General features: G+C 42.4%; 6 protein-coding genes across 10 annotated transcripts; 2 read left to right on the top strand and 4 right to left on the bottom strand.

Annotated features, from left to right (window-relative positions):
- Nucleotides 1-197: 197 nt before the first annotated feature.
- On the top strand, nucleotides 198-1,689 carry LOC129594535 (uncharacterized). Its single transcript, XM_055491250.1, has 3 exons — nucleotides 198-727; nucleotides 888-1,153; nucleotides 1,225-1,689. The coding sequence occupies exons 1-3, from the start codon at nucleotides 652-654 to the stop codon at nucleotides 1,408-1,410; spliced, it is 528 nt and encodes a 175-aa protein (XP_055347225.1). The 5' UTR covers nucleotides 198-651; the 3' UTR covers nucleotides 1,411-1,689.
- LOC129594534 (growth hormone-inducible transmembrane protein-like) lies at nucleotides 1,402-3,951 on the bottom strand. Its single transcript, XM_055491249.1, has 6 exons — nucleotides 3,526-3,951; nucleotides 2,920-3,031; nucleotides 2,611-2,858; nucleotides 2,311-2,526; nucleotides 2,069-2,222; nucleotides 1,402-1,790 (listed from the first exon to the last, which is right to left on the bottom strand). Exons 1-6 carry the CDS (start codon nucleotides 3,704-3,706, stop codon nucleotides 1,709-1,711), a joined length of 993 nt encoding a protein of 330 aa, XP_055347224.1. The 5' UTR covers nucleotides 3,707-3,951; the 3' UTR covers nucleotides 1,402-1,708.
- A 258-nt stretch (nucleotides 3,952-4,209) lies between these two features.
- LOC129594533 (arginine-hydroxylase NDUFAF5, mitochondrial-like) lies at nucleotides 4,210-6,549 on the bottom strand. 2 transcript variants are annotated; one of them, XM_055491248.1, is made up of 4 exons: nucleotides 6,300-6,549; nucleotides 5,645-6,103; nucleotides 5,077-5,474; nucleotides 4,210-4,957 (listed from the first exon to the last, which is right to left on the bottom strand). In XM_055491248.1, the coding sequence occupies exons 2-4, from the start codon at nucleotides 6,015-6,017 to the stop codon at nucleotides 4,619-4,621; spliced, it is 1,110 nt and encodes a 369-aa protein (XP_055347223.1). In that variant the 5' UTR covers nucleotides 6,018-6,103; nucleotides 6,300-6,549; the 3' UTR covers nucleotides 4,210-4,618. The 2 variants fall into 2 exon arrangements, with proteins under 2 accessions (XP_055347223.1, XP_055347222.1); XM_055491247.1 differs by having other exon boundaries at nucleotides 6,373-6,549.
- Nucleotides 6,550-6,794: 245 nt separating this feature from the next.
- Nucleotides 6,795-13,568, bottom strand: LOC129594599 (protein KRI1 homolog). Of its 3 annotated transcripts, none has more exons than XM_055491339.1 (11): nucleotides 13,498-13,568; nucleotides 13,249-13,431; nucleotides 10,169-10,230; nucleotides 9,983-10,053; nucleotides 9,549-9,806; nucleotides 9,141-9,427; nucleotides 8,845-9,040; nucleotides 8,622-8,775; nucleotides 8,191-8,532; nucleotides 7,985-8,115; nucleotides 6,795-7,916 (listed from the first exon to the last, which is right to left on the bottom strand). In XM_055491339.1, exons 2-11 carry the CDS (start codon nucleotides 13,380-13,382, stop codon nucleotides 7,176-7,178), a joined length of 2,376 nt encoding a protein of 791 aa, XP_055347314.1. In that variant the 5' UTR covers nucleotides 13,383-13,431; nucleotides 13,498-13,568; the 3' UTR covers nucleotides 6,795-7,175. The 3 variants fall into 3 exon arrangements, with proteins under 3 accessions (XP_055347314.1, XP_055347315.1, XP_055347316.1); XM_055491340.1 differs by having other exon boundaries at nucleotides 13,249-13,428; nucleotides 13,498-13,562; XM_055491341.1 differs by lacking the exons at nucleotides 13,249-13,431; nucleotides 13,498-13,568 and adding an exon at nucleotides 10,558-10,695 and having other exon boundaries at nucleotides 10,169-10,382.
- LOC129594600 (conserved oligomeric Golgi complex subunit 3-like) lies at nucleotides 12,847-17,464 on the top strand. 2 transcript variants are annotated; one of them, XM_055491342.1, is made up of 4 exons: nucleotides 12,847-13,661; nucleotides 14,000-14,749; nucleotides 15,126-16,059; nucleotides 16,381-17,464. In XM_055491342.1, the coding sequence occupies exons 2-4, from the start codon at nucleotides 14,157-14,159 to the stop codon at nucleotides 17,188-17,190; spliced, it is 2,337 nt and encodes a 778-aa protein (XP_055347317.1). In that variant the 5' UTR covers nucleotides 12,847-13,661; nucleotides 14,000-14,156; the 3' UTR covers nucleotides 17,191-17,464. The 2 variants fall into 2 exon arrangements, with proteins under 2 accessions (XP_055347317.1, XP_055347318.1); XM_055491343.1 differs by lacking the exon at nucleotides 12,847-13,661 and having other exon boundaries at nucleotides 13,681-14,007; nucleotides 14,096-14,749.
- LOC129594517 (cyclin-dependent kinase 11B-like) lies at nucleotides 17,386-25,160 on the bottom strand. The gene is made up of 5 exons (XM_055491221.1): nucleotides 23,932-25,160; nucleotides 22,383-22,668; nucleotides 22,128-22,318; nucleotides 19,086-19,343; nucleotides 17,386-17,993 (listed from the first exon to the last, which is right to left on the bottom strand). The coding sequence occupies exons 1-5, from the start codon at nucleotides 24,590-24,592 to the stop codon at nucleotides 17,710-17,712; spliced, it is 1,680 nt and encodes a 559-aa protein (XP_055347196.1). The 5' UTR covers nucleotides 24,593-25,160; the 3' UTR covers nucleotides 17,386-17,709.
- Between the last annotated feature and the right edge of the window lie 217 nt (nucleotides 25,161-25,377).

Genomic DNA, 25,377 nt, shown 5'->3' with positions numbered 1-25,377 from the left:
GGACTGCGGTCCTGGAATTTTTTGCAACGGACCTTTGGTTTACTTTGCCACTCTTGAGCCGAGCACTTCAGTTTTGCTGAGGTATTCATTTGCAGTAATGGTGCAGACTGCGAAAGGGTAGGTGAACATACTGTTGTAAAATTATGTTAAGCGAAAATGTCTGTGTTACGGTGCTTACGTTGCTGGATATTGTTCCGTTAGTTCCACCATTTCGTTTCACACTAGATTTTCTGTTATTCCACACTCTCTCCACAGCTGTTATTCAAGGCTTGAAAAGTTAAAACGTGACTTCAATTAATTTTTATCGGTTGGTTTTTTTTAAATTTTTATTTAATCGGTTGACCATAGAAATTTATCCATTATCGTTGACACGTTGGCCCACATGCTGCATATTTCATGACCTTTTTCGTTGGCGATAAGAATGCAGAAATACAAGTGGTGATGCTGTAATTCCAGTTTTGTTTGCGCCACGAATATAGATAGCTACGAATTTAATATTGCCATTAGCCCGATTTTTTGGACTGGACGGCACCCTTAAATCGCGTTGCTTCTTGTATCGACTATTACCAACATCGGATTATTATCGTTAATAATTTCCCATATAACAGGACCTATTAAGATTTTCGACAAAGATTATAAAAGCACCGAAAAATGCTTCCCGAACTGTATCGTACGGAACACTCCACTTCGTGCCTGTCTTTCCTTGTGATTATCAGTGCGCTTTTCGGTAAATTACACAGAATACAGATTTTGATACTGTAACAGGTAACTATAGCTATATATGACTAGCAGCAATCAGTGAAAATAGTGAATGACAGCAATCTGATATACTTGGAGGCTAGGGAAGAAGAAAAATAATGAATAGATAAGTTATCACACTTTTCCAGCTACCACACGAGGAAACAATATTACCTCCTCTAGTTTATTCGAGAGCGTTTCCAATTCAACTTCAACTGCTACGTCAAACGTTATAAAACCACTTGAACCGCTGCTGACTTCGAATGCCGTAATACTGGCCTCTCCACCGGAAGTGACCACGCCAGCTTCCGCAGAATCATCTGCTAGTCCTTCGGATGTGAGTACCGAGAGTACAACATCCCCGTCCAGCCATCTCGTTCACCTTCCGGTTTCGCCACCACCGGCGGTGTTTCCGGTAAGGAAACAATTCAGTGTAACCGGCAGAAATTCGTAATTGTTTAGTAAGTCACTTGTGGTTCTTTCCAGGATGCTCCTCAAATGATCGACCAAAGACAAACGCAATTCGGTGAAGGTTATCTACCCGGTCAAAAGCCCTATCAATTAATTGCACACACTCGTGAACCACAGCCCACAATCGATCCCCGGCAGCCAGGTGGACCGCAGAATTCCGAAGAAAAATACCACCAATTATTTTTCAAAACTATACTGTGAATGGCTTTACTGAAACAGTGAAACGGAACCCCCTCGATTTCTAAAGACAGTAATATTCGATTTCGGATTTGGCTCACACACGAGATAGGTATTCACGGAAGAATCACCATGAAATACGACAAATTCACTCGTACAACTCCCCTGTCACTCACTATTGTCAGTCAAAAAATCGTCTACAGATACGGTGAAATTTATCCAAGGTCTGGGCGTTTAAATCGCTATGCGAATCATATATTACAGATCAGAACACATCTGGAAGAATTTCAGAATTTCTTGTAAGTTCAATCAGCAGTTTCTTTTATCGTCGACGGTTTCCACCACCCATCATTACAGCCAAACGAATAAAGATGTTGATAATGTCCATGTAAATCGACATCATCCTGAAAAATACAACACATTCCAGACCAAAAACATAATAATTCACAGCCTTTCCCGTTAATCCCGTATATACTTTGTTTTTTTTTAAATAAATCAGTTTAACCGTTTGAATTTTATTCTTCAACAATTTGCAAACTTCGAAATGTGTGCTTAAACTGAACAGCGGTAGCCAGTTTAATGAATAAACTGAACAGCGGTAGCCAGTTTAATGAACCGCACTTACTAAATCAAAACGCTAATTTTCATTGTAAACTCTGAACAATCAAGTGCCAAAACTCACGCGTTGATGGGATCGTACTGCTTGATCATGCCCGGAACTCCAGGTGGATGCGTTTCGGCTTTTCGGACCACTCGTTGGGTATCGTAGAGCAAGAAAGCCGAAAATAGCAAAAGTCCTCCGTACATCGAGATCGAATACAAACCAGCCCCAATTGCTAAAACCACGACAAAGACGCTTTTGCTGTTTTGAATATTACGTACAATATCACACAAGTATTGCCGAAACATCTACGCTCTTTGTACCGGTTGTCGGAGGCAAGAACATCGAGCCCAGGGATGCGGCAAATACCACACCCAAGCCGATGGCCAATCCACCGCCCATGTAGAGAAACTTATCGGATGGCGCACAAGCGGCCACGGTGCTCAGTCCACCGACAATCCCAGCTGTGTACATGGCCGCGCGCATCATAATTGGGCCACCCAACAATGTCAATGGTGCAATTACCGCTCCGATCGTCGCTAAAGAATTACCGAAAAAACACTTATTAAAGTACAGCAGACAACAACAGTTACTGTACAACACCAATAAAACGCCGAATGTACCGGCATGCAAAAGCCACGCCAGATGCTTGGGACCGGTATTCTCGTAAGCAATTGAGCGGGCTAGCATTCCGGTGCCGATCATGGCGCCAAAAGTCAGCAGAATGGACATCCATCCAGTTCGTGTCATCATACTCATCAGCTGAGGACTGCGCGACACTAGGTAAGTAGAGATGGCTGTGACTCCCAGCGATCCACCCAAATAAGCATATGTTTCGTGAACGCGCGTCCGGACATATTCTGGCCACATACTAAACATTGTTCCATTATTAAACTGGCATACCGACACCAATGCTGGCGATTCCCACTCACTATGATTTTTCCCATAAACCAGTCTGTTTGGAAAGTCCAAGCCCATAGTAACATAATGCGCCAATTCCAAACGCTGCACCGCCAGCTAAAGCTGCCTGTCCGATGCCGAAAGCTGAAAAAGAAAGTATTGAACTGTAACAACACAACATCACTACAGAGTTTTTCAATATTTGTGACTCCACAGTTTCCAGAATGTCCGAAACGTTTAATAACAATTTGAAACTTACGATATTTAACCATAAGCAAGCCGCAGCGCCATGTATTGTTCGTAATTGTATTGTAAGTGCTTACTGATAAATCATGATTTTAATGATGAAAATTACGCATAGTAAAAATACGAAGTATTCACTCATTAGTTGTTGAGAGGTTTAGAACTGCTCATATTCCTTAACCAGCATACTGGCACAATAGTATGACCATATTATCTATCGGCCACAAACTAAAATGAAACAGATCCTTAATCCTACACTCTTAAACGTCAAGCTCTCTATACAACCACTCGAATAACATTGTAACAAGAACACACAAGAACCACGATGCTACATTCACATCATTACTGACATTACAAGTCAAGAAATAGGACGGAAATCAGCAATACCACTATACCAGTTTCTCCAGCGGGTGCCATGAGGCGTTCTTTAAGACTGAGTGGCTTCTCTTGGACTCGCTGGCGCGCCATAACGTCCGCACGACGCATTCTCGGTGCTTCTTCCGCCATATTCCGTATCTGGGCTCTCAAGATGGCCCGGGGAACAAGGGAAGAGCAAGAAAGACGGAAAAGCGACATGATGCAACTTTCACTCTTTGTCTTTCAGAACCTAACACTTAACAGTCAACTGAGCTGACCAAGTATAATTTACCCACAACAAACAAAGCAAATCGTCAAAATCTTTTCCGATAGTCAAACAGGATAAATTATTACAGCAATTTTAATTTCAAAAATCCGTTAATACAGATTTAACTTTTTTTGGGGTAATGTAAAAGTAACTACAAACTGGAACCATCGAAGCAGAAGTTTCCTATGGGAACTGCACACTTGCACAGACCATAAAACGTGCGTTATGTTATCGAGTACGTTTTAATCATATTACCGATCAGAGACCGCCTCCGCAAGCGGTTACCAAGAACTGGCTACAATCTGAAATGAGTCAGCAATAATGAGCGATCAAGTCTTACGACAGCAAAATTACCAAAGTAAATTAAGCAAAATAATTTTTTGCCTTAATTATTTCGTTTTATTCTAAACGGCATTATTGCCCGTACGAGTTGGACACTGCTACTAATTTTTTTCGTTTCTTCAAATCCAGGCGAGTAAGCTCCTGAGCTGAGTGAGCTCACAATTGTTAGTAGGCTAGGAGCACCAGCATTAAGTCCATCGGCAATTCGGCATACACTATAACTAACAAAAGCCCAAATATGCGGTAGTGAAACAGAGAAATTAAAATATCCGAAGTGGCATTCTCAGAAATTTTAGTATTTTATTTACGGTACAAGCAGAAAACTGTTAAAAATTAAGTGGTCAGCATCAGCGCGCACTTAGTGCGCACTCAATGACTCAGGACACCATTAAACTTTATTACTCGTATTATTGCATTTCGTTCACGCTGTCTCGGCTTGGCCGCCTGACTAGAAAGACAAAAACACACAACTGCATGGAATTCGTCCATCGCTTCAACCTCACAAGTCGTCAGCAGCAGTTTCACGACTTTTTCTTGGCTTTGTTATAATCCAGACTGCCTAAATCTTTGAGTGAAACCTGTCCTGATCCCCTTTCCGCCGGTTTCCGCTGCGATTCATGCGGCTTCCAGCCGATCATGTACAAAATCTGAAAGGTGGCAGGCACATGTCCGTCCTTATTTCCGTAATTTTCCCGGTACAAAGAGGCTGCGGCCAGCAACGTATCCCGAGGTAGACGCAGCTTTCTGGACCATGCAGCATTAGTTTCTCCCATTCCTTTCAGATCCCACATTAACTCAAACATAGACGGATACATAACCGTCAATTCATCAATATCCATGGTCAACAGTGTAAAGCCGGCCTGTAACAAACAATAAAATTGCAACTCCCCAAACTTGCCTTGCATCCAACAACCACGTGCAGTTCAAAACTGTTGAGCGCAAATGTTTTTTAATATAAAAAATATCAAAATATATGCACCCTGTTGAGCAAATTCCCCAGATCCGTAATACTGGTGAAGGGTGAAATATGCGGAGAAAATCCACCTTCCCTCTCCAGTTCCGCCAACTGCAGGGCGCTGCGCAGCTCAAATAAACTCTCACCGCCAAACATGGCGGCTATCATGCACCCGTCAGGTTTCAAAGTGGACCAAATATTGCGAAAGACTCCGGGAAGATCATTCACCCAGTGCAACGACAGACTGGACACCACCAGATCGAGGCTGTTGGCGGCAAAGGGTAATGGCGCTTCTTCATCATGCAGACAGCGAATGGTTTCCACTTCGGGCGAAGCGGCGGAGACATCCAGAATCGCCTGACAGGAATCGATAAGGTGCAATTTCCCTACCATATCCGAGTAGACATGAGGAGCTATAAAACCTATAAAATAAGAAAAAGACAAACTTATGTGCTATGGAGCTAACAGAGCGATCAAAGAAATTCAGTTACAATAAAATACAAATATTAAAATATTTATTGCAAAGAAAGCATAAAAAATCGCTGCGAAGTCGCATTATGCAAACTGCAGTAAACAGAAACTTTACGCACACCTTTTCCACAGCCGAGATCAACAGCGGTCTCAAACTTCCTGCTGACATCCTTAATTCGATCGGCCACACGGTAGCCGATTTCGGAGCGGATGTAATCATACGTTTTGGTGCTGAAATCGGGAAGAGCTACCGTTCGTTCCCGCTGGCGTAATTTGGCGGCCCGGTCAAACACATTCATAACGGTTTCTCGACGCTTCAGATTATCCGCGGTTTGAGGAGCATCAGAGGATGACGAGGAGTAGCGCTGAAAAGCTGAACTATGCCCTGCAGAAACCGAATAGTACTGCTGCCGGAGCGAGTGTACTGTACTGCGCGCACGGAGTCGCTGGACTCTGGATGCAGCATCGTTGAAATTCCGTATCACGTTCCTCATTTTTTAAAAATTTTCAAATTGGGAGAAACAGAAGTGTATCCACCACGGTCCAGCTACGGTACTACATCTTTGCTTTTGCGGACTGACTGAAGGAAATACTTACAATAGTAGTAGATTTACGAATGTTACACGTTGTCTTTATCATGCTATCATCGTACTTCACTGTACTTGTACTGTTACAGTGTTACTGAAGGAAATATACGCACTAACGAGGCATCACGTAAGACTAGTAGTCTTACGTGATGCCTCGGCACTAATAATAATAAGTTATTCAGTACTGACTGTAAATGGTTAATGAGCTACAGTAGCTGCTACATGCACAGTATCAGCCAGTAGTGGCGCAGCCATCAGGTACCTTCAACATGTTTGCTGTTTGGATTTAGATTCTAAAATCTAGCACCCTTTTTTCATAAAACTTCATAAAACAGATAAAATTACAAGCTATAAAGTATAAACCTTAAAACCTCATCTTAAAAATTTAAAAAGCAAATAGTAGTATGACTAAAAAATGACTTCAGCAAATAATAATTTTTATGCCTTTCCCTTTCGGTTCAAAAATGAAAATCTAATAAAAATCCGGATACTCAGGTAACCGGACCAAGGGGAGGTGAATGCTTCGCTCCTGTGCGACAGAAACTCATGGTCAGAAATGAAAATTACTCGTATATGTAATTACTGTGCTAGCATTATATTTGTCACTTTAACTTGGTTAGTAAATTGTTCAAGTTCTAATTATACTTGTACATTAATTCGTCACGAACGCAAACATCTGCATTTGCTGCATTAATTTTGTCTGCCCGGACTGCCCCGTTAAATCCAGCTAAAGCTTTTCATCGACACGGGTATACCCGGGATCACCATACCGCATAAAGATTCAACAAGTCTCATCTAATGCTAAAACACGAACATAATGACATGACATTAGCATTTTACGAAACACAAAACCATCACCACACAATCTGCAACTTACAGCTTAGGACGAAATGGTCGCATACCCAACATCTCCACATTCAGTACGCATGCAGCACACTGCACTGTACGACTGAGTTCAAAATATCCGTTTCGTACAAGTGCACTGCACCGCTTGCGTACAGAATGCTGGGTATGGGGCTATGCGACCATTTTGTCCTACATTGTATGTCCCTGTTGGCAGTAGTATCATTCGGGATTCGATTTCTTTGCCTGCCCAATTTTTTGTTTAGCCAGCAAAACGTATTTTTCCTTTTGCCTAAACTTTTTCGGATTCAGTCCATATGCTTCCAAGCGCTTATCGCTGATTTTAGCTGACGGCAATGTCTTCAAGAATTCATCATACTGTTCTTTTTTCGACCTCTTAGCAGCCGGCTCGGCAGAGCCAGGAAGAGGGACGCTCGTATTCACGGGTTTCTTGTTCTTCTTCTTCCGCTTGCGTTTCTTCTGCTGAGCAGAATTCAAATTCAATGCATCGTTCACTGCTGCCAATTCTCTGGGAACTTCATTCGGCTTCACGTTCACACCAGGAATTTCAGAACCGACTACCGGAGTATGCACGGGTAGTTTACTTTCGGTACCGAGTGGATCAACAGTATCCGTATGCTTTCTCTTCTTCTTGCTTGGCGTGGCTTCAGTGGAATCCGTTGCGGGAACCTGTACTGGCTTAACACCATCCTCTTGTAACGTAACGGTCTTCTTCTTCTTCCTTCGGCGCTTTTTCTTATGCTCCACCTGTGCTGGATTTTCATCGGTCTCACTAACTTCCGCCTCAACAAGCGAAGGAATAACTCTCTGTTTCAATTCTTGCTGTGCTCCTTTCTGGCCAAACGATTTCAAGTCGCGTGCCTCTTCTTCCTCTGAACGGTACTGTACCGTCTTTTTCAAGGAGCACCATGCATTCAGTTCCCGATCAGGAGCGCGAAGAATCTATAAATTGATCAATTTGAGCCATGCACACAACGAAGCAAAAACTTTAATATTCTTTTGGTACAAACCTCATCAACCGATAATCCAAAATTGTTGGGGACAACGGATCGATATTTAAAACGACATGGTATTCCGCTGACAACGTCCTCGAAGTCCAATTTATAATATTCATCCAAATACTCTTGCAGTTTCTTGTCGTCTAAACAATTTCCGTAACTAATTAAATGTAACTCTGTCAGATAATCACTTCAACAGACAAAGATTCGACGCTTACTCGGATCAAAAGCAGGCTTTTCATTCTGCACTGCTTCTGACACTTTTGTTCGTCTCCGTCTCCTGCCTTTACGTTCCGTCATCGATGTACTGGTGGATGGCAGATCATCGGGCGCAGCAGCATCATCGGCAACCGCCTGGGTATCAGATTGTGCCATGACCTGTTGCTTACGATTGTCATCGTCCTCGTCCTCTCGATCAGCTTCTTGTTCTTCAAGCCAATTTTCATCGATATCGCTTTCTTCGGAAAACTCGGGCTTTTCCATTTCCTCCCCGTTCTGATAATAACTGTCATCAAACGCTTTTTGCATTAAGCTATCGTACGCATCCGGATCAAAATCGCCTGAAGAAAAAAATCTGTAATTACCGCACAACGCATTTACAGCGATGCAAGTCAAAATTATTCCCGTCAAATGTGTTTTCAAAACTCACCTTCCAAATCTTTTTCTCCAAAAGACAGTTCTTCATTTCCGGTAATACTTTTAAGTTTGTCAATTTGCTGCAGAATTTCGCGTCGTTTGAGATTTTTCAACTGCTTGATTTCTTCGCGAACTCGTACGTTTTCGGCCTCCTTTCGCTCTTTTATCTACAAACATTTCGGTTATAAGAAAACATACAGTTCCAATTCAACAAGCAAGGAAACTGAAAAACGTACCTGATCTCGTTTCTTCTTCCTGCTGTCATCTTTCCTACGCAGCGAGTCATCCATCGTACGCGGATACCGCTTAATAAACTCTTGATCCGGCTCTTCAAATCGAAAATCATATTTATGTTCAAATTCTTCGGCTTTATCGATCTCTGCTTCCTCTTCTGAAAAGTGTTCGTCCACGATTTCAGAATAGGAAGGAATCCTGTAAATATCAGGAGTCCAACCATAATTTAAGGTGAAGTGAAATTTCTAACAACAGAATTACTGTTGGATGCACACAATGCTTCAGAGTAATTAATTACCGAGCAGCATCTTTGTCAATGTACTTCCGGTCAAGGAGATAATCCCGCAGGAACTTTTCGCCGTCATCCAGCGTTGGATCTGACCAATAGTCCTTCAAAGGCTTTAATGCAGACAAAGATTCACTATTATCCGCATCTTTTTTCGTACTCTTCAGCCAGTTTGCATAATCATGATCTTCTTGTTCGACTTGTTCCTTCGTTCTCTCGCGCTTCACAAGTAGATCATCATCGTCATCGGATTCATCGTGGACAAGAGATGCAAGGTTTTGCTTCAATTTTTCTTGCTCCTGCAAATGTAAAAAAACACCATTTTGCGAATCCCATGAATGTACCGATCCCTCAGTAGAGTGAGCAGACTGTGGATCAACACTATGCACCAGGAAACTTTTTTTTTAAAACTGAACATACCAAATCATACTGCGACTGAAACTTCGGCGGCATGTGATTTTTGGATTCATCGATGATTCCGTCAGCCTCCGTGATTATTTTCCTTTCATAATCTTTCAAGAACATGGGTCTCGACTTGCCAGACTTTCCTGCGGAGGCACCGGGCGCTTCCGGTCCGTCTTCGAAAAACTTGCGAGTTTTGTCGTACACTCCTGGATCTTTGCTTTTCAATACAGCCAAAGTCTTGAAAAAATCCCGCTCGATAGCCGGAGTAAGTGCCTAGTGTGCAAACTAATGTTATACGCCGCACAGAAAGAAGAAAGCAAATTAAAAAAACTCAGTACGTAGTCAGTCAAACAAAATTTACAATACAGTGTTACTTCACGATACTCAGTAGTACTACACTACGGATTATCACGATTGTGAGAAAAAAAGGCAAATGAGATGCAACTCACTTCCGCGTCCTCATCTTCACTCTCTGATGAGGAAGATTCCGGCATCGGTTCATCCCCGTACTTATCCTTAACTGAAATAATAAAAAGAACACTCCAGATTCGCAACGACTTGCGCAACACCGCACGGAAAACTGACAACCCAGACCAGTCAACAGAAACAGGGCGATCGAAGAATCAAACTCTTACGCTTCTGCATTTCTTCTTTCGCTCGCCAGTCGTCATACTTGCTAGCGTAATCCGTATTAACCCTGAAGGAAAAATCAGGCTTCTCATCTTCGTCCGAAGAATCCAAAAGCTTCTTCGACATGATTACAGATTGAAGGTAGTTCGCAAACTACGAAAGCCTTCAAAATTCTGTCTCCAAGGTATTTTTTTTTAAGAAAACCGATGACAGGAATCTCTACAATCAAGAATACTTCATGTGGAAAAACTTCACAATGCATTAAGAACATGCATGGTAAACCGTTTCAAAAACATAACCGTTTTCTGATTTTCAATGGAAATTACAAATTTGAGCACCATGACAAAACTTTTGAAATGCCGAAATTTTCCGCAAGAGGCGTAGCGTGGCTAACCTTTATTTCCCGTGGAGTGCTGAGGTTCCGCTACCAATTCAGAGGAAACTCTATAGTAGGTAGTGAAAGTGGCCTGCGACTGCCACACAGAAATGTGCCCATACGCGGCCACAACCAAAACGATCTTTTATTGTGAATGGAAAGAACAATAAAGGCACGAAGCCCGAAATGAAAGCGCTATATCCCGGAAGGGAATACTGCGGCAAAAACAGCACAAAGGCGACACTGTGGACAAATCTGGAATTTATTCCAGATTTGGAAGCGTGCAAAAAACCAACTGCCTAAGGCAACACAATCTAACACGGCAGAATCGGTGCTGCCCCAAAGCCCAAACGTAACCACACCATCCTGGGCGGTGGCACCGATCGCCTAGCATGCCACGGGGCGGAACGGCCGAGGCCCCCCGAGGCTGCCACAAATCGCAAAACAAAACAGTGAGCAACATTATGAGCAAAATGCGACCGAATCGGCGGCATATACTAGGATTAACAATCACAACAATTAAGAGAAAAATAGCGAAAATTATGAGATCCATTCCAAAATGATGCGTTCCATTCCGGAGGCTTTGCTTTATCCTCCATCACGACTCTATTCAGCAGCTTTATCCGCACTCGCATCCGGCAGCATGTCAACGTCAGCGTCAGCGCCGGTAGTGTCAGGAGCGGTTTCGGCTGCGGCGACTGCGTTCAAAGCATCGCCAAGTACCTCAGAAAGTGCTGGTCGCACCGGCAACTCTTCCACTGTCTCGTGGAAAACATCGGCTTCATCGCCTTGCGGCGCAATCGGCTTTTCTGGCGATCTACCCGTCCAAGCAGGTAATCGCTCCGGATTTTCATATCGAATATAAAACATATATTCGGGATCGGTCATCTGTCTCAACGTCTTCTTTCTCAACTCAACGAGCATGGTTTCCACATACTCATTGGACGACGGCTCAACATGATCTTGATACGACTGTGTCGTAACATAAAAGTCACGTTCGGCTTCATTCATACGGGACAACGGCAATTTCGCAAGTTCCCTCTCGTCGAAGGTCTCACGGGTCGGCGGGTACACAAGCACTGTCTCTACTTGTGTCGGCTGCGTAGTAACTGCTGATTGTTGTTCAACATTAGCTGCAACAATCGGTTCGGCTGGCGCGGGAACAGTCGGCAATTGCTGTTTCCGCACATGATCTACAACATTCGGCTCGTCATTAATTTTATTGCCATTATTGGCCGGCAATCGCAAAGTATTTTTACCTTGCTTATCGGTATTCGTACCAGATGATTTCACAGTCGTTGTATTCAACGACGACGGCGCAGACGAAAACTTCGCCATTGGCAAATTCGGCTTTACCACGGGAATAATAATCGGCTGTGTAAGGGGAGGAAGCTTGACAGGCTGTTTCCCGCCCATCACTCCCAACTGCGGCGATGCAGGATCACCTGCCGACTGTTTATTCCGATTATTTCGGAATTTCTGTTCCGGCTGTACAGTTTTGCTTCCTGTAGGAGCATCTGGCGAATCGGGCAAGGGCGCTTTTATATAGCTGGCCCTTGTCAAACTGCGTCTTGCGATCGCCGTATCGTTTCATACGGATATTGATATCGTCATAAAACGATCGACTTGATCAGTATCCATTTCGACGTGACCGGCAGCAGCCAGGGTGTCTTTCAGCACCTGTGCTTCCTGCTGCTCAGTAAGCGGCTTCCCTAGCATTTCGATTAAATCCTTTAACAAGGCGTACTCGGCTCGTTCTTTACTTTGGTAGATCGCCTTGTGGGCGCTATGACTACCAAGTATTGCGGCAGCGATACTCATAGCGGCGAATTTCAATCCCGTATTGTAAGGAATCGGCGTCCAATCGATATTGCGCTCATTTAATTCCTGATTCAGGTAGTGAGCGACTTTACAGAAGAAAAAGAATTTTGCAGGGTCGGCTTGTGGCAGTATATACTGCATAAGGAATTTCTCGGTTACTGAATCTCCGTAAATCTTAAATTGAGAAATGATCTCAATGTCAACGGCGGTGATCGGCGTGTACAAGTGCTTTTTATCGAGCACTGTACGAAGATTATTACGGCGGCTCGACGCGTACGTAATTATTTCCAACGAACGCGATAAATCGACAGTAGAATAATCGAACTCCATCATTCGATCTCTTACTCCTATCTTCCCCAAAAATGCCGCGGCATTCTGAATCATATTCTTCAGATGCAACATTTCCGGGCCATTCGTCTTCGCGATATCGGCAACAGTAGCCAGCTTATGTACATAAATACCAAGATCGCTGGTATACTGAGTTACATCGCGCAGAATCCTATTAGGATCGATGGTCGGCTGGCGTGGTCGTCGAACACCACGATTATCGCGAGAATTACTCTCACGCGGCGACGGTTGCTGAGATTCAGCCGGCTGATCATTCTGTGGTTTACTCGGCTCGTTGCGCTGCTGATAGCCAGCAGAACGGATATTCGACTGGTTTCCACGCTGTCTGCCACGTTTCTGCAAATCAGCGGACTTTTTAGTATCATACATCGACAAGTCTCTCCCGGCAACCACTATATTCTTGCCAGAATGAGAGTGATTTTCAGACGGCTCTAACGTATATTCAATACGGTGTCGAGCACCAAACACAGATCGGCTACTGTCCGTAGAAGACGGCTCTTTAATCGACGTATTAGAGTCGTCGATAGACAAACTACCTACTTGTTTCGACAGTCCGACACGCGCGTCTGGTTGTACACGCGACGTGCTGGGTTGCGGTTCGAGTTTACGCTGCTGTGATGCAGCTCGGCTGGGATACTGCTGTTGTGCAGTATTTCCTCGGTACCCACGCTCATGCAGCCAAGGATCAGAAGTCCCTGCACTGCTAGCACTACTCGGCGCCTGCTGTAAAAGCAGTGTATTAAACGGCTGTGTTATACATAATCGACGAGCAGGAATTATTAGACTCACAAAGGCGACACTGTGGACAAATCTGGAATTTATTCCAGATTTGGAAGCGTGCAAAAAACCAACTGCCTAAGGCAACACAATCTAACACGGCAGAATCGGTGCTGCCCCAAAGCCCAAACGTAACCACACCATCCTGGGCGGTGGCACCGATCGCCTAGCAGTAGGTAAGGCCACGTGGAAACACTGATCGTACAAAACTTCATTCCACTTTTTGTTTTGCGTTTTTCAACTTTTAGGTGTTTAAGATAATTTTTTGTGGTTATTATTTTACAATTTTTACTTTGTAAATTCTGTACACTTTACTTTCTTCGTATTCTTCGTCTTTGCTGGATTGATTTGCTTCTAGCTTAATATCTGGAGCTCTGGACATTTCAAAAATGGTTTGATCGTGGTGTGATCAAAGTATCATCAAACTATTTACTATTTCTATCGTCAGTGCGAATGGAAGAATCTTGATTTGAATACGTAGTTAATTCGATTGTTTGCTGCGTTTTTTTATTAGGAAGACAAGTAAGTCACTTGTCACAAGTGCAACACTGCCAACATGTAAACCGTGGCTCTCATTTTGTATAAATTCTTTGTTTTGCGGTTTTATAAGCGCTGGCACTGCCGTGTCAGAATATTCGGATTTATTTACTGGACTCAACGAATTTTCTGAAATGAGCAATGATTCGCGATTATTATTGTGGGAATACGAGCCCGGCGTCGCTGATCTTACGGAGCGCCAACAAGAGCTTTATCAAGATCTTGCTTTTCTTGTGGAGAAAGCGTTTGCTCCCAGTAACTCATCCGATGGGGAACAAGACACTCCACAATCTAGGAGCAACGTGCCCGATGAAAAATCAGCATCCGTCATTCTCGACCAGCTTTCTCCGCAGTTGCGAACTGAGCGTGCTCGCCTCGATCATCTCCTGCAAAATGGGAAGACGATTCAATCCCATCTGGGTGATGCACAGAAAGAATTGGAATCTTTGATGGGCACGTTGAAAACCGTCCAGGACAAAACGGATGCGCTGTACGGCGATTGTGAGGATTTGGTGTCGGCACAGAACCAGCTCGTGTCCAAAGCCGATGCATTGCATGCCAGAATGGAACCGCTGCTGGATTATGACCGACTGGCTGTGCAGCTGAACGCCCCGGCTGTTAACGTGGGAAACGAAGCCTTTTTAGAGTGGCTGGATAAGTTGCAGCATAACATGGATTATGTTACCGCGAATCCTGATTTTAAAGAAGCACCGTTGTATAGAACTAGGTATTTGCAGTTTATACTGTGTTTTACAAGAGCAATTTAGTGTTGATCTGCGATTAACTGGCACCAGAAGTACTTACCAAAATACAACACTTACCAGTTATTATCAAAGTAAAATACGTAGTACTTTGTTATTATTCATATTATTTTTTTTATTATTTTTTATTACTTTTATTGTATTGGATTATAAATGTGCTAATTTAAAAAATTTTTTTCCAGATATTCGCAGTTCGCACTTACCAAAATACAACACTTACCAGTTATTATCAAAGTAAAATACGTAGTACTTTGTTATTATTCATATTATTTTTTTTATTATTTTTTATTACTTTTATTGTATTGGATTATAAATGTGCTAATTTAAAAGATTTTTTTCCAGATATTCGCAGTTATTGTCCAAAGCTGCGGCGTTAATTCGCAATGAAGTGGACCGCAGTTTCCAACGTGCCGTCGCTGAAGTGATGCAGGCCGTCGCCGCCGGTGAAAGTGTCCATAACACCTTCTCGGTGCTCTACTCTGTTTTCCAGCAGCATTCCGGGAGTATACGTCTTCTTTTGAAAAATATCGATGATCGTGGCGTACAGTTTCCAGCTATTTATAATGATCTGGTGCAGGATTGTCACAGATTATATTTTGCATCGCGAACGAAACTTCTCGATCCCTTTGTGCAGACATCGGTAGTGGATTTTCGTCGCAATTCCAAACAGAATATTACCGAACTCTTGCGGGCTGCTTGCAGCTTCCTGGCTCGAGTATGCCGAGAAGAGTTTCGGTTGTATTATCAGTATTTTACACAACCGGCCCCCATGCTGACAGAATATCTAGCGCAGATATGTCAGATATTTTATGATGGAATCCGTCCAGAGATTATACATATGGATCTGGTGGAGAAGATATCGGATGTGTGCTGCTTTCTCAATCAGGAAGTGCTTCGTGAGCACAGCGCCAACGCTAGTCAAGAAATGGCACCGTTTGTGGAGTTTGTTCGGGTACTGCTGGCCGATTGCAGAGAGCGGCTCATGTTTAGGGTATCCAACTTTGTCTTGGCCGAAATTGTCGGATTCAAACCGAATAAGGGCGATTTTGCTTACCCGGAAAAACTGGAAATTTTGCATCAGCTGTTGGAAACATCCAAAGAGGAGTCGCGGCATAGAATCTCCAGTCGTATGTCTGTGTCATCGATGAGTTCGCGGGTTGTCGAAGAGCGATATTTGTTTTCTGTTGAATCACAAGGGTTCTGGTACCCGACTTTAAGGAGAGCAGTTGGCTTCCTGACCAAACTATACCAAAGTTTGGATGCACAATCTTTCAAGGTAAGATGGGCTTTCTGGCAGTGTTGACTGGATGTATATTAAGAGCGTTATGCGGTTCTGTTTTTCATTAGTGGCACCTCTGAAGAGCTATTGCGGTACGTTTTGCTCATTTTTGCTGAACGATTCCTGTTAATGCGTTACTATTTTGGGCTTTAAAACTTTGACTAAATGGCAGACTTCCAAATCGTATAATATAAGCCGTGCCGGTCGTGTGCGGTGCCTTAGTGTTTTATTGTGCGTTGTTAGATCGTGAGCACTCTTTAAAATTTTCAGAGCCTCCAAATTCCCAGTATGCCCTAATCCTTACATTCGCATTTGCAGATAGTGGCTCAAGAGGTGATTTTTCGTACTCTGGAATCCTTGCACAAAGCCGCGGAGGAACTTTTTAAAGCGAAGGGCCGTCTACATTGTGATTTGTTTTTGATTTCTCATATCCTTGTGTTGCGGGAACACCTGACTTTATTTCAAATGGATTTGAGCACGGAAGAGGATTCGCTAGACTTCAGTCGAGTTATGGGCGCTGCTAAAGGCATTGTCCAGCGTAAATCTTCCATTTTTTCGCTAAGCAGTCGTAATGCATTGTTGGATTTTTTCCTGAGCAGTGCCCCGGATATTCGTACTAGCGTGATAGACTGTCGGAAAGAAGTGGATGTGCAGCTGCGAAACATCTGTTTGCGTCTAGTTGATTACGTCACGCAGAAAGTCTTGGGACCGCTGCCCGAATTTCTGGATAAAGCCGATGTGGTACTGAGTATGGAGAAGCCCAGTAGCTCGGTAAAACTGCGGAATCAGTCGTTTTCGACTGCAACGGAAGTTAAAGAAATCGTGGCGTTGGTCTACAGGAATGTGAAGGTGGAGTTGCCCGCTATGCTGGATCAGTTTTTGTTGTACTTGATCAGCGTGGATACACAATATGTTTTATATAAACCGGTGAGAACAAATATATGGAGAAATCTGGAAAGAATGCACAAGCTGTTGATGGAAGCATATAACGAAGATGATCTGGCGATGATTGGTTGGCCGACTCTTGAACAGTGGAACGTGATGTTGAATATTCCACCACCGAAATCGGCGTTTTCCAGACAGAATTCACGTGCAGAATCGACGGTCTCTTCCGTTCAACATGTTTAATTTTTGTGGTGCTGATTTCCAAGTTTTGCTGTAGCACTGTTTTTCTCATTTTTCTTTTTGAATGTTATCTCTGTTTGAATTTATTAGATTTTTGGATACGTTGCCACCTCTTGTGATCATGATTTGGCAAAATTTTGTTGATTGGTTTTAGAATTAATTTATATTATTAGAGAACGTTTTGATTGTCTTGGCCAGTTCAAGTCACATGTGGTTTTAATCAATTAATCAGGAACTCGTTTCGTCGAATCAACAAAAAGCTCGCCACAAGAAGCGAATTCCCAACACAAAACAGAACGGGACCGTATCAAACAGAAGACTGAAACTTTGAAAGCCGACGGGGATTTAAACGAGAAAAAAGGCGCACTATAGCATAAACACAGGCTGAACAAAGAAACAAAAAAACGTACCGGGAATAATGCTGTACAAATCAACATGTCAACAAACAAAGACCAAGTGTCCAAAAAACCATACCCATAATAGCTGCAAGCGAACTCTCAAACTGTCTATCTAATACATAATTCATGTAACTCTACACAGCTTCCACTTTTTGACAGCAAAACAACCTTGCTCAGCACTCTCAGACCGGTCCAATGTGGCCGCGCCTACTGAATGCTCTCCAGTAGCGGTTTCATCGATAGTGGCACGACGATTAGTAGCATCTCTATGTTTATGAATACTCCGGATACTGTTATTGTGCGCTAAAAGTCGCGGCTCAATGGACGTTCGACGTCGATCATGGTTGGGTCGACAAGATTTCCAGGTGCTGTTGTGCGGTACCAGATGATGCGAATGACAGCGGGGATCTGTGAAAAACACCGACAGAAAATGGGATTATCAACAAATCGATCGTGTAGGCGTATGTGAATGTGACCCTGGATAACAAACGGCTTGACGTAAATCGGGTCGCTGCTGGAAAATCAAGGCTAATCAGCAGCAGAGAATTACTGTAAACCATGCGCTCTCAGGGAAGAATTATGCCTGTCTGTTGACCTAGATTGTAGCGCGCCGATACACCAAGATCTGCAAATTTCTCTTACAGGCTTGTAAGCAACACTTACACTGAGACTTTGTAATTTATGACACTGTTTTTAAATGCCGCTGACCACACACAAACCTAAATTACTGTTGCAGTACTGTCAAGTACTATAATCACACATCGACAGTACCACTGAAATTCACTATGCGAACACCACCAACACCACAGCACACCGAAAACAGGAAAATTATCGAAATGTTTAACAACCTTCGTAGCTACACAAAGTTTACTGCTTTCTGGCAATAAAGCTTGCCGTACTCACATTCCAAAAGAAAATAAATAACGCAAGCAAAAAGTTCTCTTTTTCCAGCGAGGGTTTCATTCGGTCGCTTCTCTACCGCAAAAGCAATATTTTACCACGTTAAGATTGATGACATTAAAAATCGGCCTGGTAAACCTTAGACCCTAGTCGACCCTGGCGGCTACGTAAACACATCCGTACCCTCGAGATCATCCATTAAAAACACATTAATTTAGCCTGATCCTGAATAAATAACCCGAATCGCAACTTACGAATTACCAACCTACTCGCCAACAGCTGATTAATTTAAAAAACAGTCCAACACGAAAACAGTTCCCAAAAGGCCATACCATCAATAAAATTACCGTAGCATGCCCTCATTATTCATTTCGACTTCAGCTTTCAGCTGCCCCATCGCGTTGCTCAAAAGTGAAATCGCTATATCACCATATACAATACTGGTACCACCTTGCTGGTACTGTGCTAATCATAATAGCTGAAATCCTGAAAATATTACATGGCTAACCCCACTGTTCTACACCTCAAGTGAGGTTGTTAAAAAAACTTGAAGGTTCAGCAACAAAAACAATTGTCCAAGACGTACGTATAATAACTTACAGTGATGATGGTGATGCTGTATGCGTCCACCCGTAGTACAACAAATACTGCCAGCTCGACTGGTGCGGGCGCTGGAGTGATAATAAGACTTGATGTAGGGCAGGAAGCTGTCCACCGACCGAACGGCGGCCTTATCAATAGTTTCCTGTATGGGAATTCCCGCCGGTGGCATCGGCCAGTGCCGCCGAACCCAGGGATGGTGGCGCACGGCGTCCAATGACGGCCTAAAAGCAGTGTAATGAAACCAGTATTCAGTACCTACATTCATAATGCGACAAAATTAAGTAATAAAACCTGACGCAGTTATACGTAAAATGTTTAATTAAGTAAGCTGGCAATACAATACATATACGTGTAGTGATCCACATAATATATGGTTAGTCATTGTTGCAGCAGAATCAGTACCATAACTACCATTGTATACTTCCTTGATACTTCAAGTAATTCCTCAATTTCACACACAAAATACAGTGAACAATGCTTACTTGCCAAAATAAATCGTGAAATGCTTATAACACCTCTACCCAGTACTCACTTCAGAGTCATTTGCTAAAGTTCCAGCGCCCTCATATTAGCCCCGGCATGAAACAAGTTGAGATGCGATTTATAATTTATTGAACGCAAAATACTTAACGTTATGAGTTGTAACTGTGCAACAGAATGTTGCTGCTCGCGACATCTCTGTCGGTACCGGTGTCCCGCAATATTTCTCTTTCATCGCATAATCGTAAATTCATAGTGCAATAAAATAATAATTTTAAAGTAAGCGAACCGCAAGTTTGCTACCTGACAATTGTGAGTGTGATTTGCACAACTGGTGTAATTACTGCAGTTAGACTTCACAAAATTTTTATTTTAACAGTTATTCATCATTCGTACGCAAGCTGCATCGTCCGCTTCCTACCCATACAATAATTTGTTTGTCAATATAATTTGAGGGAGCCATCCTATGATAATATAGGGCTAACTATAAGTGTCGAAATCTTTTTTTGATTTTCCCAGAAGAAATACTGCCCCGCGCTCTTCTGGTTTATGCACGGGATGCAGCTGTAAATCTCATGCACAGATAGATATGACGAGGAAGTATAATCTTTCTTGCTTAAAAAAAAAATTATATGCATTGAGTAACCAAAGATGCTGACGGCGTAAATGTGAGATCAAGCTTTTAGCAGTATGGTTCGTCTTCTCTTGCTGCGCCGCCGCCTTTAGGAAAGAGAGTGAATCTTCCGATATATTTACTTGTCGATTATGTCTGCTAAACAGGCGCAACATCAGCAGTTATTTCTCTCGACCCAAGCCTTGTCCTTCAACATTTGCTCGGAGCAAATATTTATACATTCACCGGAATGCCAATAACCCCGTTTTTCTCTGGGTCTAAAAAAAGGCTTAGCCTAATACTGTAGTTAGAATGAATCTGATCGATCAAGTGTGCACTGAGCTGTTCGACTGTCAGCCGCACACAGCACAACCCGGCGTTGACATACATACGGTATAAATTTTGTACATCCGGACTGGCCAACGCAGCTGTCGCAAATGGGATGGCTATTCACGACCAATTTCTCTCGCTTTTATTGCTGCCATTCACGTGATATCCGTTTCCTGTGTACCGGCTGCTTTTGAGCCTGTGGAAAACGGCTCCACGTGATCCCTTCCTCAAAGACTATTTTTTCCGCCACAAGGGCGCTTTTGACTGCGGCTAAAACGGACCAGATGGAGATAGTTTTTCATTCCTTTCAGCGAATCAATGATACCATCTCGTAAAAAATTCAATTCGATTACTTCTACATAGGCGGTTCGGATTTAGCACTCATGTCGTAAAGTACTAGTACTTGTTAGAGAATACTAACAAGTAGCAGTCGTGTCAATTAGTAACCGTATTTTTTAAAAATTAAAATGTGTGAATACTAAATACCAAATCGCATATGATTCCAAGTTATATACGCCTTATTCCGTTCGGGATAACACACATATTTGCCATGTTGAACAGTGAATACCTCAACAGAACAACATATCATAATAAGTAACCGAAATATCAAAATATCATCATAGCTACAATATTAGTTTCATATAATTATTAAACAGCTTTTCCTGCACAAGTACTTTTCCTCGAGGTTTCACAAAACTTTTTGTCGCATAAAACTGCAGTCAAAAGCAGTTACGCAGATTTATTCGTATACACACTACAAAATTATAATTTTCGATTAATTACGAAAGGGTACCGGCACTAGATCGGCAGCAAACAAGTCCTACTTGGCAGGATGGTACAGTATCCTTCAAATCACGAGACCTTATTGTGAACTTTGTGGTGAAATTTTACATCGTCAAACGTTTTGCATCTTAAACGTATGAATACCGCGGTGTTGGCCGCAAACATATACAGCCAACCACAAAGGTCGACAGCGCCATACGGTGCTTTTTCAACAACAAGTATAGCCCACAGCTGGTAAACCAGTTGTAGTCACGGGTGCTCGAATGCTTTGAGAGTCGGAATAAGTGATAAACCACCTATAGGGACAAGGTAGACCATTTCAGAGAGCATAAATAATAATGAATACATGCAGAATATAAAATATCGGATGCTCAAACCATATAACCTGTCCCCAACACCCAACAAGTTTAGTGAGAATTTCAGCCGGTTCGACCAGTTAACAGCAAGCATAGCTTTACGATATTCGTGTACAAAGAAGGTCAAATACTGAACTGTATCCAATAATCTGTTAGGACATCCACACGAAAATTAAACATCTGAATATGCAGCAACAATGCTATAAATATCAAAATTCATAACAGAAATCCACTCGTAACTGTAATGCAGAACTAAAAATGTTGCTAATTAATAACATAAAATACAAACCGTCATACTGTAACGATCAGTCGTTACAAAGCTTATAACACTAATCGCGTTTTCCCAGTTCAAAAACCATGCTTACAATTCTCCAATAATTCAACTCAAAATTGGTTTTTACGCTAAAAATATTGGCTGGATCGCAAACAGAATGATGATACAAAATTAAAAAAACTGAAGGTTTTTAAGTCACTAACCTTGGCTGCTGAAGATTAAATCATTTGAAGCATAAGGAGAAAGCTGTTCGGCGACCCCAAAATCGATAATTTTCAGGGTATCCTGTGTAGTGACAACGAGATTACTAGGCTTGAGGTCCTTATGTATCACACCTTTCGAATGACAATACTGCAATCCATCGAGTAACTGTACAAAATAATAGTGAGCTTTCCTGCAAAATGACAACGCCAGTTAACACCCCGTCGAAACAGAGGATTTATAAAGGAGCACATTACCAGGCCGGAAGACGTTCTTGAGGCAAGGTCTTTGTCAAATCACTAATGGCACAAACCGCAAAGTCCATAATCAAATACAATTTCTTCTTTAATTCCTTCTTCAATAACTCCCTCATCCGGCACACGTTGGGATGATCCAGTTTCCGCAGTATATTAACTTCCTTCAGCACATTCTGCATACCGTTAGGAATCCTTTTTAATTTTACAGGAGAGAAAATTTTAACGGCAGTCCGTTCTAAAGTAATTGTATTTAAGGCTTCTTTCACTTTGGCATAACTTCCTTCACCTAAAAATGCAAACAAAATGTGTTAAATAACCACCGTTTACGTTCACATAAAAAAAGATAGAATAAACCTAGTTGCAAAAATTTGTTTAAGGTTTTACAGTTTTAGTATTTACCTCAGCGTGACTGAAAGTTCAGTACCAATATCTACATAATAATAAAACTACATAATAATGGAACTCCTAATTAAAGAAAAACCACAAGTCGTGAAACTGTGAAAGCAAGACGCAAAAACGTTTTCTTTTAAATCGAGCTACTTTTAAAAAAATCCACTAACGGCAATCCTAGATCAAAAGGTTAATTCCATGAAATTAATTCTGCAAGAATAAGCGTCGTGCAATATAATTTATTATACTTTACAATTCCTTGGCGCAACCCAACCATTACAAATGGAACTAAAATCATTCATGCGGTTTGTTCACGGCACATGGCAAGCAAAAACTCCTATCCAGAAAATCATCATCGCATGATGATGACTGACTACTGGTTTCCGATTTCGAAATACTATGAGCATGCATAATACGATTAATACGTACAGCAGTTAGCAAAAAGGACAATAATGCCAAATTAACAGATATGGCGATAAGAAGGCAATTCAGGTTTCATCCAACGGGATCATCAGACATAAACAAGCAACACTGTGTACTTCCGACTCCATAACATGATAATCCATCATGTGGAAATACCGCTATTACGGCTACTGCACTCGTAAGCATCAACATTTTATATTAATGATAAGTAACAGGTACAATTATTATCTATACAGTAGTTCCAAACGTAAAGTACGGTAACACCGTAACAGTGACTTGCAAATTCCGCTCACTGTATTATAATAAAACTAGACTTCAGCGAAATTCGTAACGACCAAATCCAAAAAAACTTACTGTTGAATTACGAGTAGTAGTACTGTAATCATCGTGATAAAGTTTCAGACTTTTACTGTCATAATCAGTAAACTGTTAAGCATGAGCAACTCCGTTCCGTTTCAGCAATAATGGTTACAAGTTACACAGACTTCCAAGTATACGGTCAACATACAGAATGCAGAAAATTACTTATAAAATCGGAAAAAGAGTGCGACCAACAGGAAAACACAAAGAAAATAAAAGTTTACCGGGAAGAAATTTTTACCAGCACATGTGGCACCTGCTATAAGCCTACAGGTTTTTACTTGTAAGTTATAGCTACCGTACGAGTACAGTATTCAAGTTTCACGCTGTTTTAAATTTTTAATTAACATGCTATCACGAATATAACCATACCTACCTAAACAATCTCCAAGCAGATACTGTCCAATAAATTTCGGTCTAACCGCCGCAGCCTCTTCGAACTCCAGGGCGTCGGTGTCAAAATGCTGAAAAAGATACTGATGACTATCGGCTCCAGAAAATGCCACATGGTCTCCAACATGATTAAGATGCAAGAGATCATGAAACAACTGGGCAGTATCATTGTCGTGCTGGCCTTCAAAGTGTGCTTCGTCGTGCTCATGGACGATTCTTGTGAAGGAGGGAACAGGAAAGTCGTCATCTTCATCATCATGATGCTCATGATTTACCAGAAACATTTTCTCCCGCTCGCCAGCAGACTCCTGTTCTTCCTCCTCCGAGTCTTTCGGTGGCTCAAAACTTTCCCATCCATCGCTCTCGGGAATTGGTGGGAGCAGCCCAACCGTTCTCGATGTGGTAACCACGGCATGGGTGTACTCGGAAACGGCTTCGATTTCATGTGGCAGGGTTGTTCTAGCGGACGACAGCAGTGATATGCGGCCATTTTTTAGCGTGGACGTCAGTAGACATTCCGTCTCGGACACAATGTCCGTTCCGTCTTCATCCACACTGACTACATCTTCGTTCACGGTGAAAGTTTCATTTTGTTCCGCTGGAACACAAATAGCCATACAGTCCGGTGAAGCTGTCGCTGGCATGCCACATTCAGGAGACGATCAAGGAGAAAATAAGTGGGCATAAAAACGTGGACGAGAACGAGGAATAACAAACCGTGCACGCTGCACACCGGAGCGAGTTGTAAATTTTTATAATCAACCTGTAAGCTCCATCGGGCTAGTCTGCATCGAGGCACCAACCGTACAATTTTAATACATTCAGCACTCAGCAGTATTATCTAGCTGGGTTTCAGGCACACAGAGTTGCGATAAAATTTCCTTAGTCGACAACAACAACACTCCGAAACTCGAAGCATTTAGCCTTTTAGGAGAAGATCAACAAAGCCTGTTAGAAAAGTGATAAAGAGGCCAGTCTTATCAGTTGCGTGTCAATGACCGCTATTGAAATTAGAACAAAAGTCTACAGTCGAATGACCATGAATACCTAAAAGTGAGGCAAAAGATAAACAAAAAAGATTCAGCTGATGGTTTTTTGGCCAAGAGAGAAAATAACACACAGACACAGTACTGCCACCCAGCAGAAGCCAACCCTGAACCGAAGCACGAGCAGAATCGCTTTGGCGACGAGCGTAGAGTAGGGTTTGAAATGGCTACACCATTTTGAATGACTCAAGGAGGCCGGAGATGAATCGATCGTACTCATCGTAGATTGCACTAAATGCACCGCCTTTTGTACGATCGAACTCGTCCCAGCTGAGCAGATTTAACAGAATCGCCTTGACGTCATCTTGTTCGATTACATATTGGGTGGAGCCTAAAGTCAGCTGCAAACATTCACTGATGTAGAGAGGAGAGAGATATTCGGT

This window comes from Paramacrobiotus metropolitanus, unplaced genomic scaffold (assembly GCF_019649055.1).
Source record: "Paramacrobiotus metropolitanus isolate TYO unplaced genomic scaffold, Prichtersi_v1.0 Parri_scaffold0000069, whole genome shotgun sequence".
NCBI classification, from domain to species: domain Eukaryota; kingdom Metazoa; phylum Tardigrada; class Eutardigrada; order Parachela; family Macrobiotidae; genus Paramacrobiotus; species Paramacrobiotus metropolitanus.
This window is presented reverse-complemented; position numbering and strand designations above follow the sequence as displayed.

What these genes read in the sequence shown, in the direction of transcription:
- LOC129594599 (XM_055491339.1), bottom strand. Translation starts at nt 13,382, where the DNA reads ATGAGCGTGGGTACCGAGGAAATACTGCACAACAGCAGTATCCCAGCC. An exon ending in GTGTCGGACTGTCGAAACAA is followed by an intron (nt 10,231 to 13,248) that starts GTAGGTAGTTTG and finishes TTTTTCCTTCAG; the next exon opens with GGTTAATACGGATTACGCTA. An exon ending in GGAAGAAGAAACGAGATCAG is followed by an intron (nt 8,776 to 8,844) that starts GTACGTTTTTCA and finishes AAATGTTTGTAG; the next exon opens with ATAAAAGAGCGAAAGGAGGC.
- LOC129594534 (XM_055491249.1), bottom strand. Translation starts at nt 3,706, where the DNA reads ATGTCGCTTTTCCGTCTTTCTTGCTCTTCCCTTGTTCCCCGGGCCATC. An exon ending in GGCACCCGCTGGAGAAACTG is followed by an intron (nt 3,032 to 3,525) that starts GTATAGTGGTAT and finishes TTTCTTTTTCAG; the next exon opens with CTTTCGGCATCGGACAGGCA. An exon ending in CAGTACGATCCCATCAACGC is followed by an intron (nt 1,791 to 2,068) that starts GTGAGTTTTGGC and finishes TGTATTTTTCAG; the next exon opens with GATGATGTCGATTTACATGG.
- LOC129594533 (XM_055491248.1), bottom strand. Translation starts at nt 6,017, where the DNA reads ATGAGGAACGTGATACGGAATTTCAACGATGCTGCATCCAGAGTCCAG. An exon ending in TGATCTCGGCTGTGGAAAAG is followed by an intron (nt 5,475 to 5,644) that starts GTGTGCGTAAAG and finishes CTTATTTTATAG; the next exon opens with GTTTTATAGCTCCTCATGTC. An exon ending in TGGGGAATTTGCTCAACAGG is followed by an intron (nt 4,958 to 5,076) that starts GTGCATATATTT and finishes TGTTTGTTACAG; the next exon opens with GCCGGCTTTACACTGTTGAC.
- LOC129594600 (XM_055491342.1), top strand. Translation starts at nt 14,157, where the DNA reads ATGAGCAATGATTCGCGATTATTATTGTGGGAATACGAGCCCGGCGTC. An exon ending in GCACCGTTGTATAGAACTAG is followed by an intron (nt 14,750 to 15,125) that starts GTATTTGCAGTT and finishes ATTTTTTTCCAG; the next exon opens with ATATTCGCAGTTATTGTCCA. An exon ending in TGGATGCACAATCTTTCAAG is followed by an intron (nt 16,060 to 16,380) that starts GTAAGATGGGCT and finishes TCGCATTTGCAG; the next exon opens with ATAGTGGCTCAAGAGGTGAT.
- LOC129594535 (XM_055491250.1), top strand. Translation starts at nt 652, where the DNA reads ATGCTTCCCGAACTGTATCGTACGGAACACTCCACTTCGTGCCTGTCT. An exon ending in GATTATCAGTGCGCTTTTCG is followed by an intron (nt 728 to 887) that starts GTAAATTACACA and finishes ACACTTTTCCAG; the next exon opens with CTACCACACGAGGAAACAAT. An exon ending in CACCACCGGCGGTGTTTCCG is followed by an intron (nt 1,154 to 1,224) that starts GTAAGGAAACAA and finishes GGTTCTTTCCAG; the next exon opens with GATGCTCCTCAAATGATCGA.
- LOC129594517 (XM_055491221.1), bottom strand. Translation starts at nt 24,592, where the DNA reads ATGCCAGCGACAGCTTCACCGGACTGTATGGCTATTTGTGTTCCAGCG. An exon ending in TCTGCTTGGAGATTGTTTAG is followed by an intron (nt 22,669 to 23,931) that starts GTAGGTATGGTT and finishes TTGCATTTTTAG; the next exon opens with GTGAAGGAAGTTATGCCAAA. An exon ending in CAAGAACGTCTTCCGGCCTG is followed by an intron (nt 22,319 to 22,382) that starts GTAATGTGCTCC and finishes GTCATTTTGCAG; the next exon opens with GAAAGCTCACTATTATTTTG.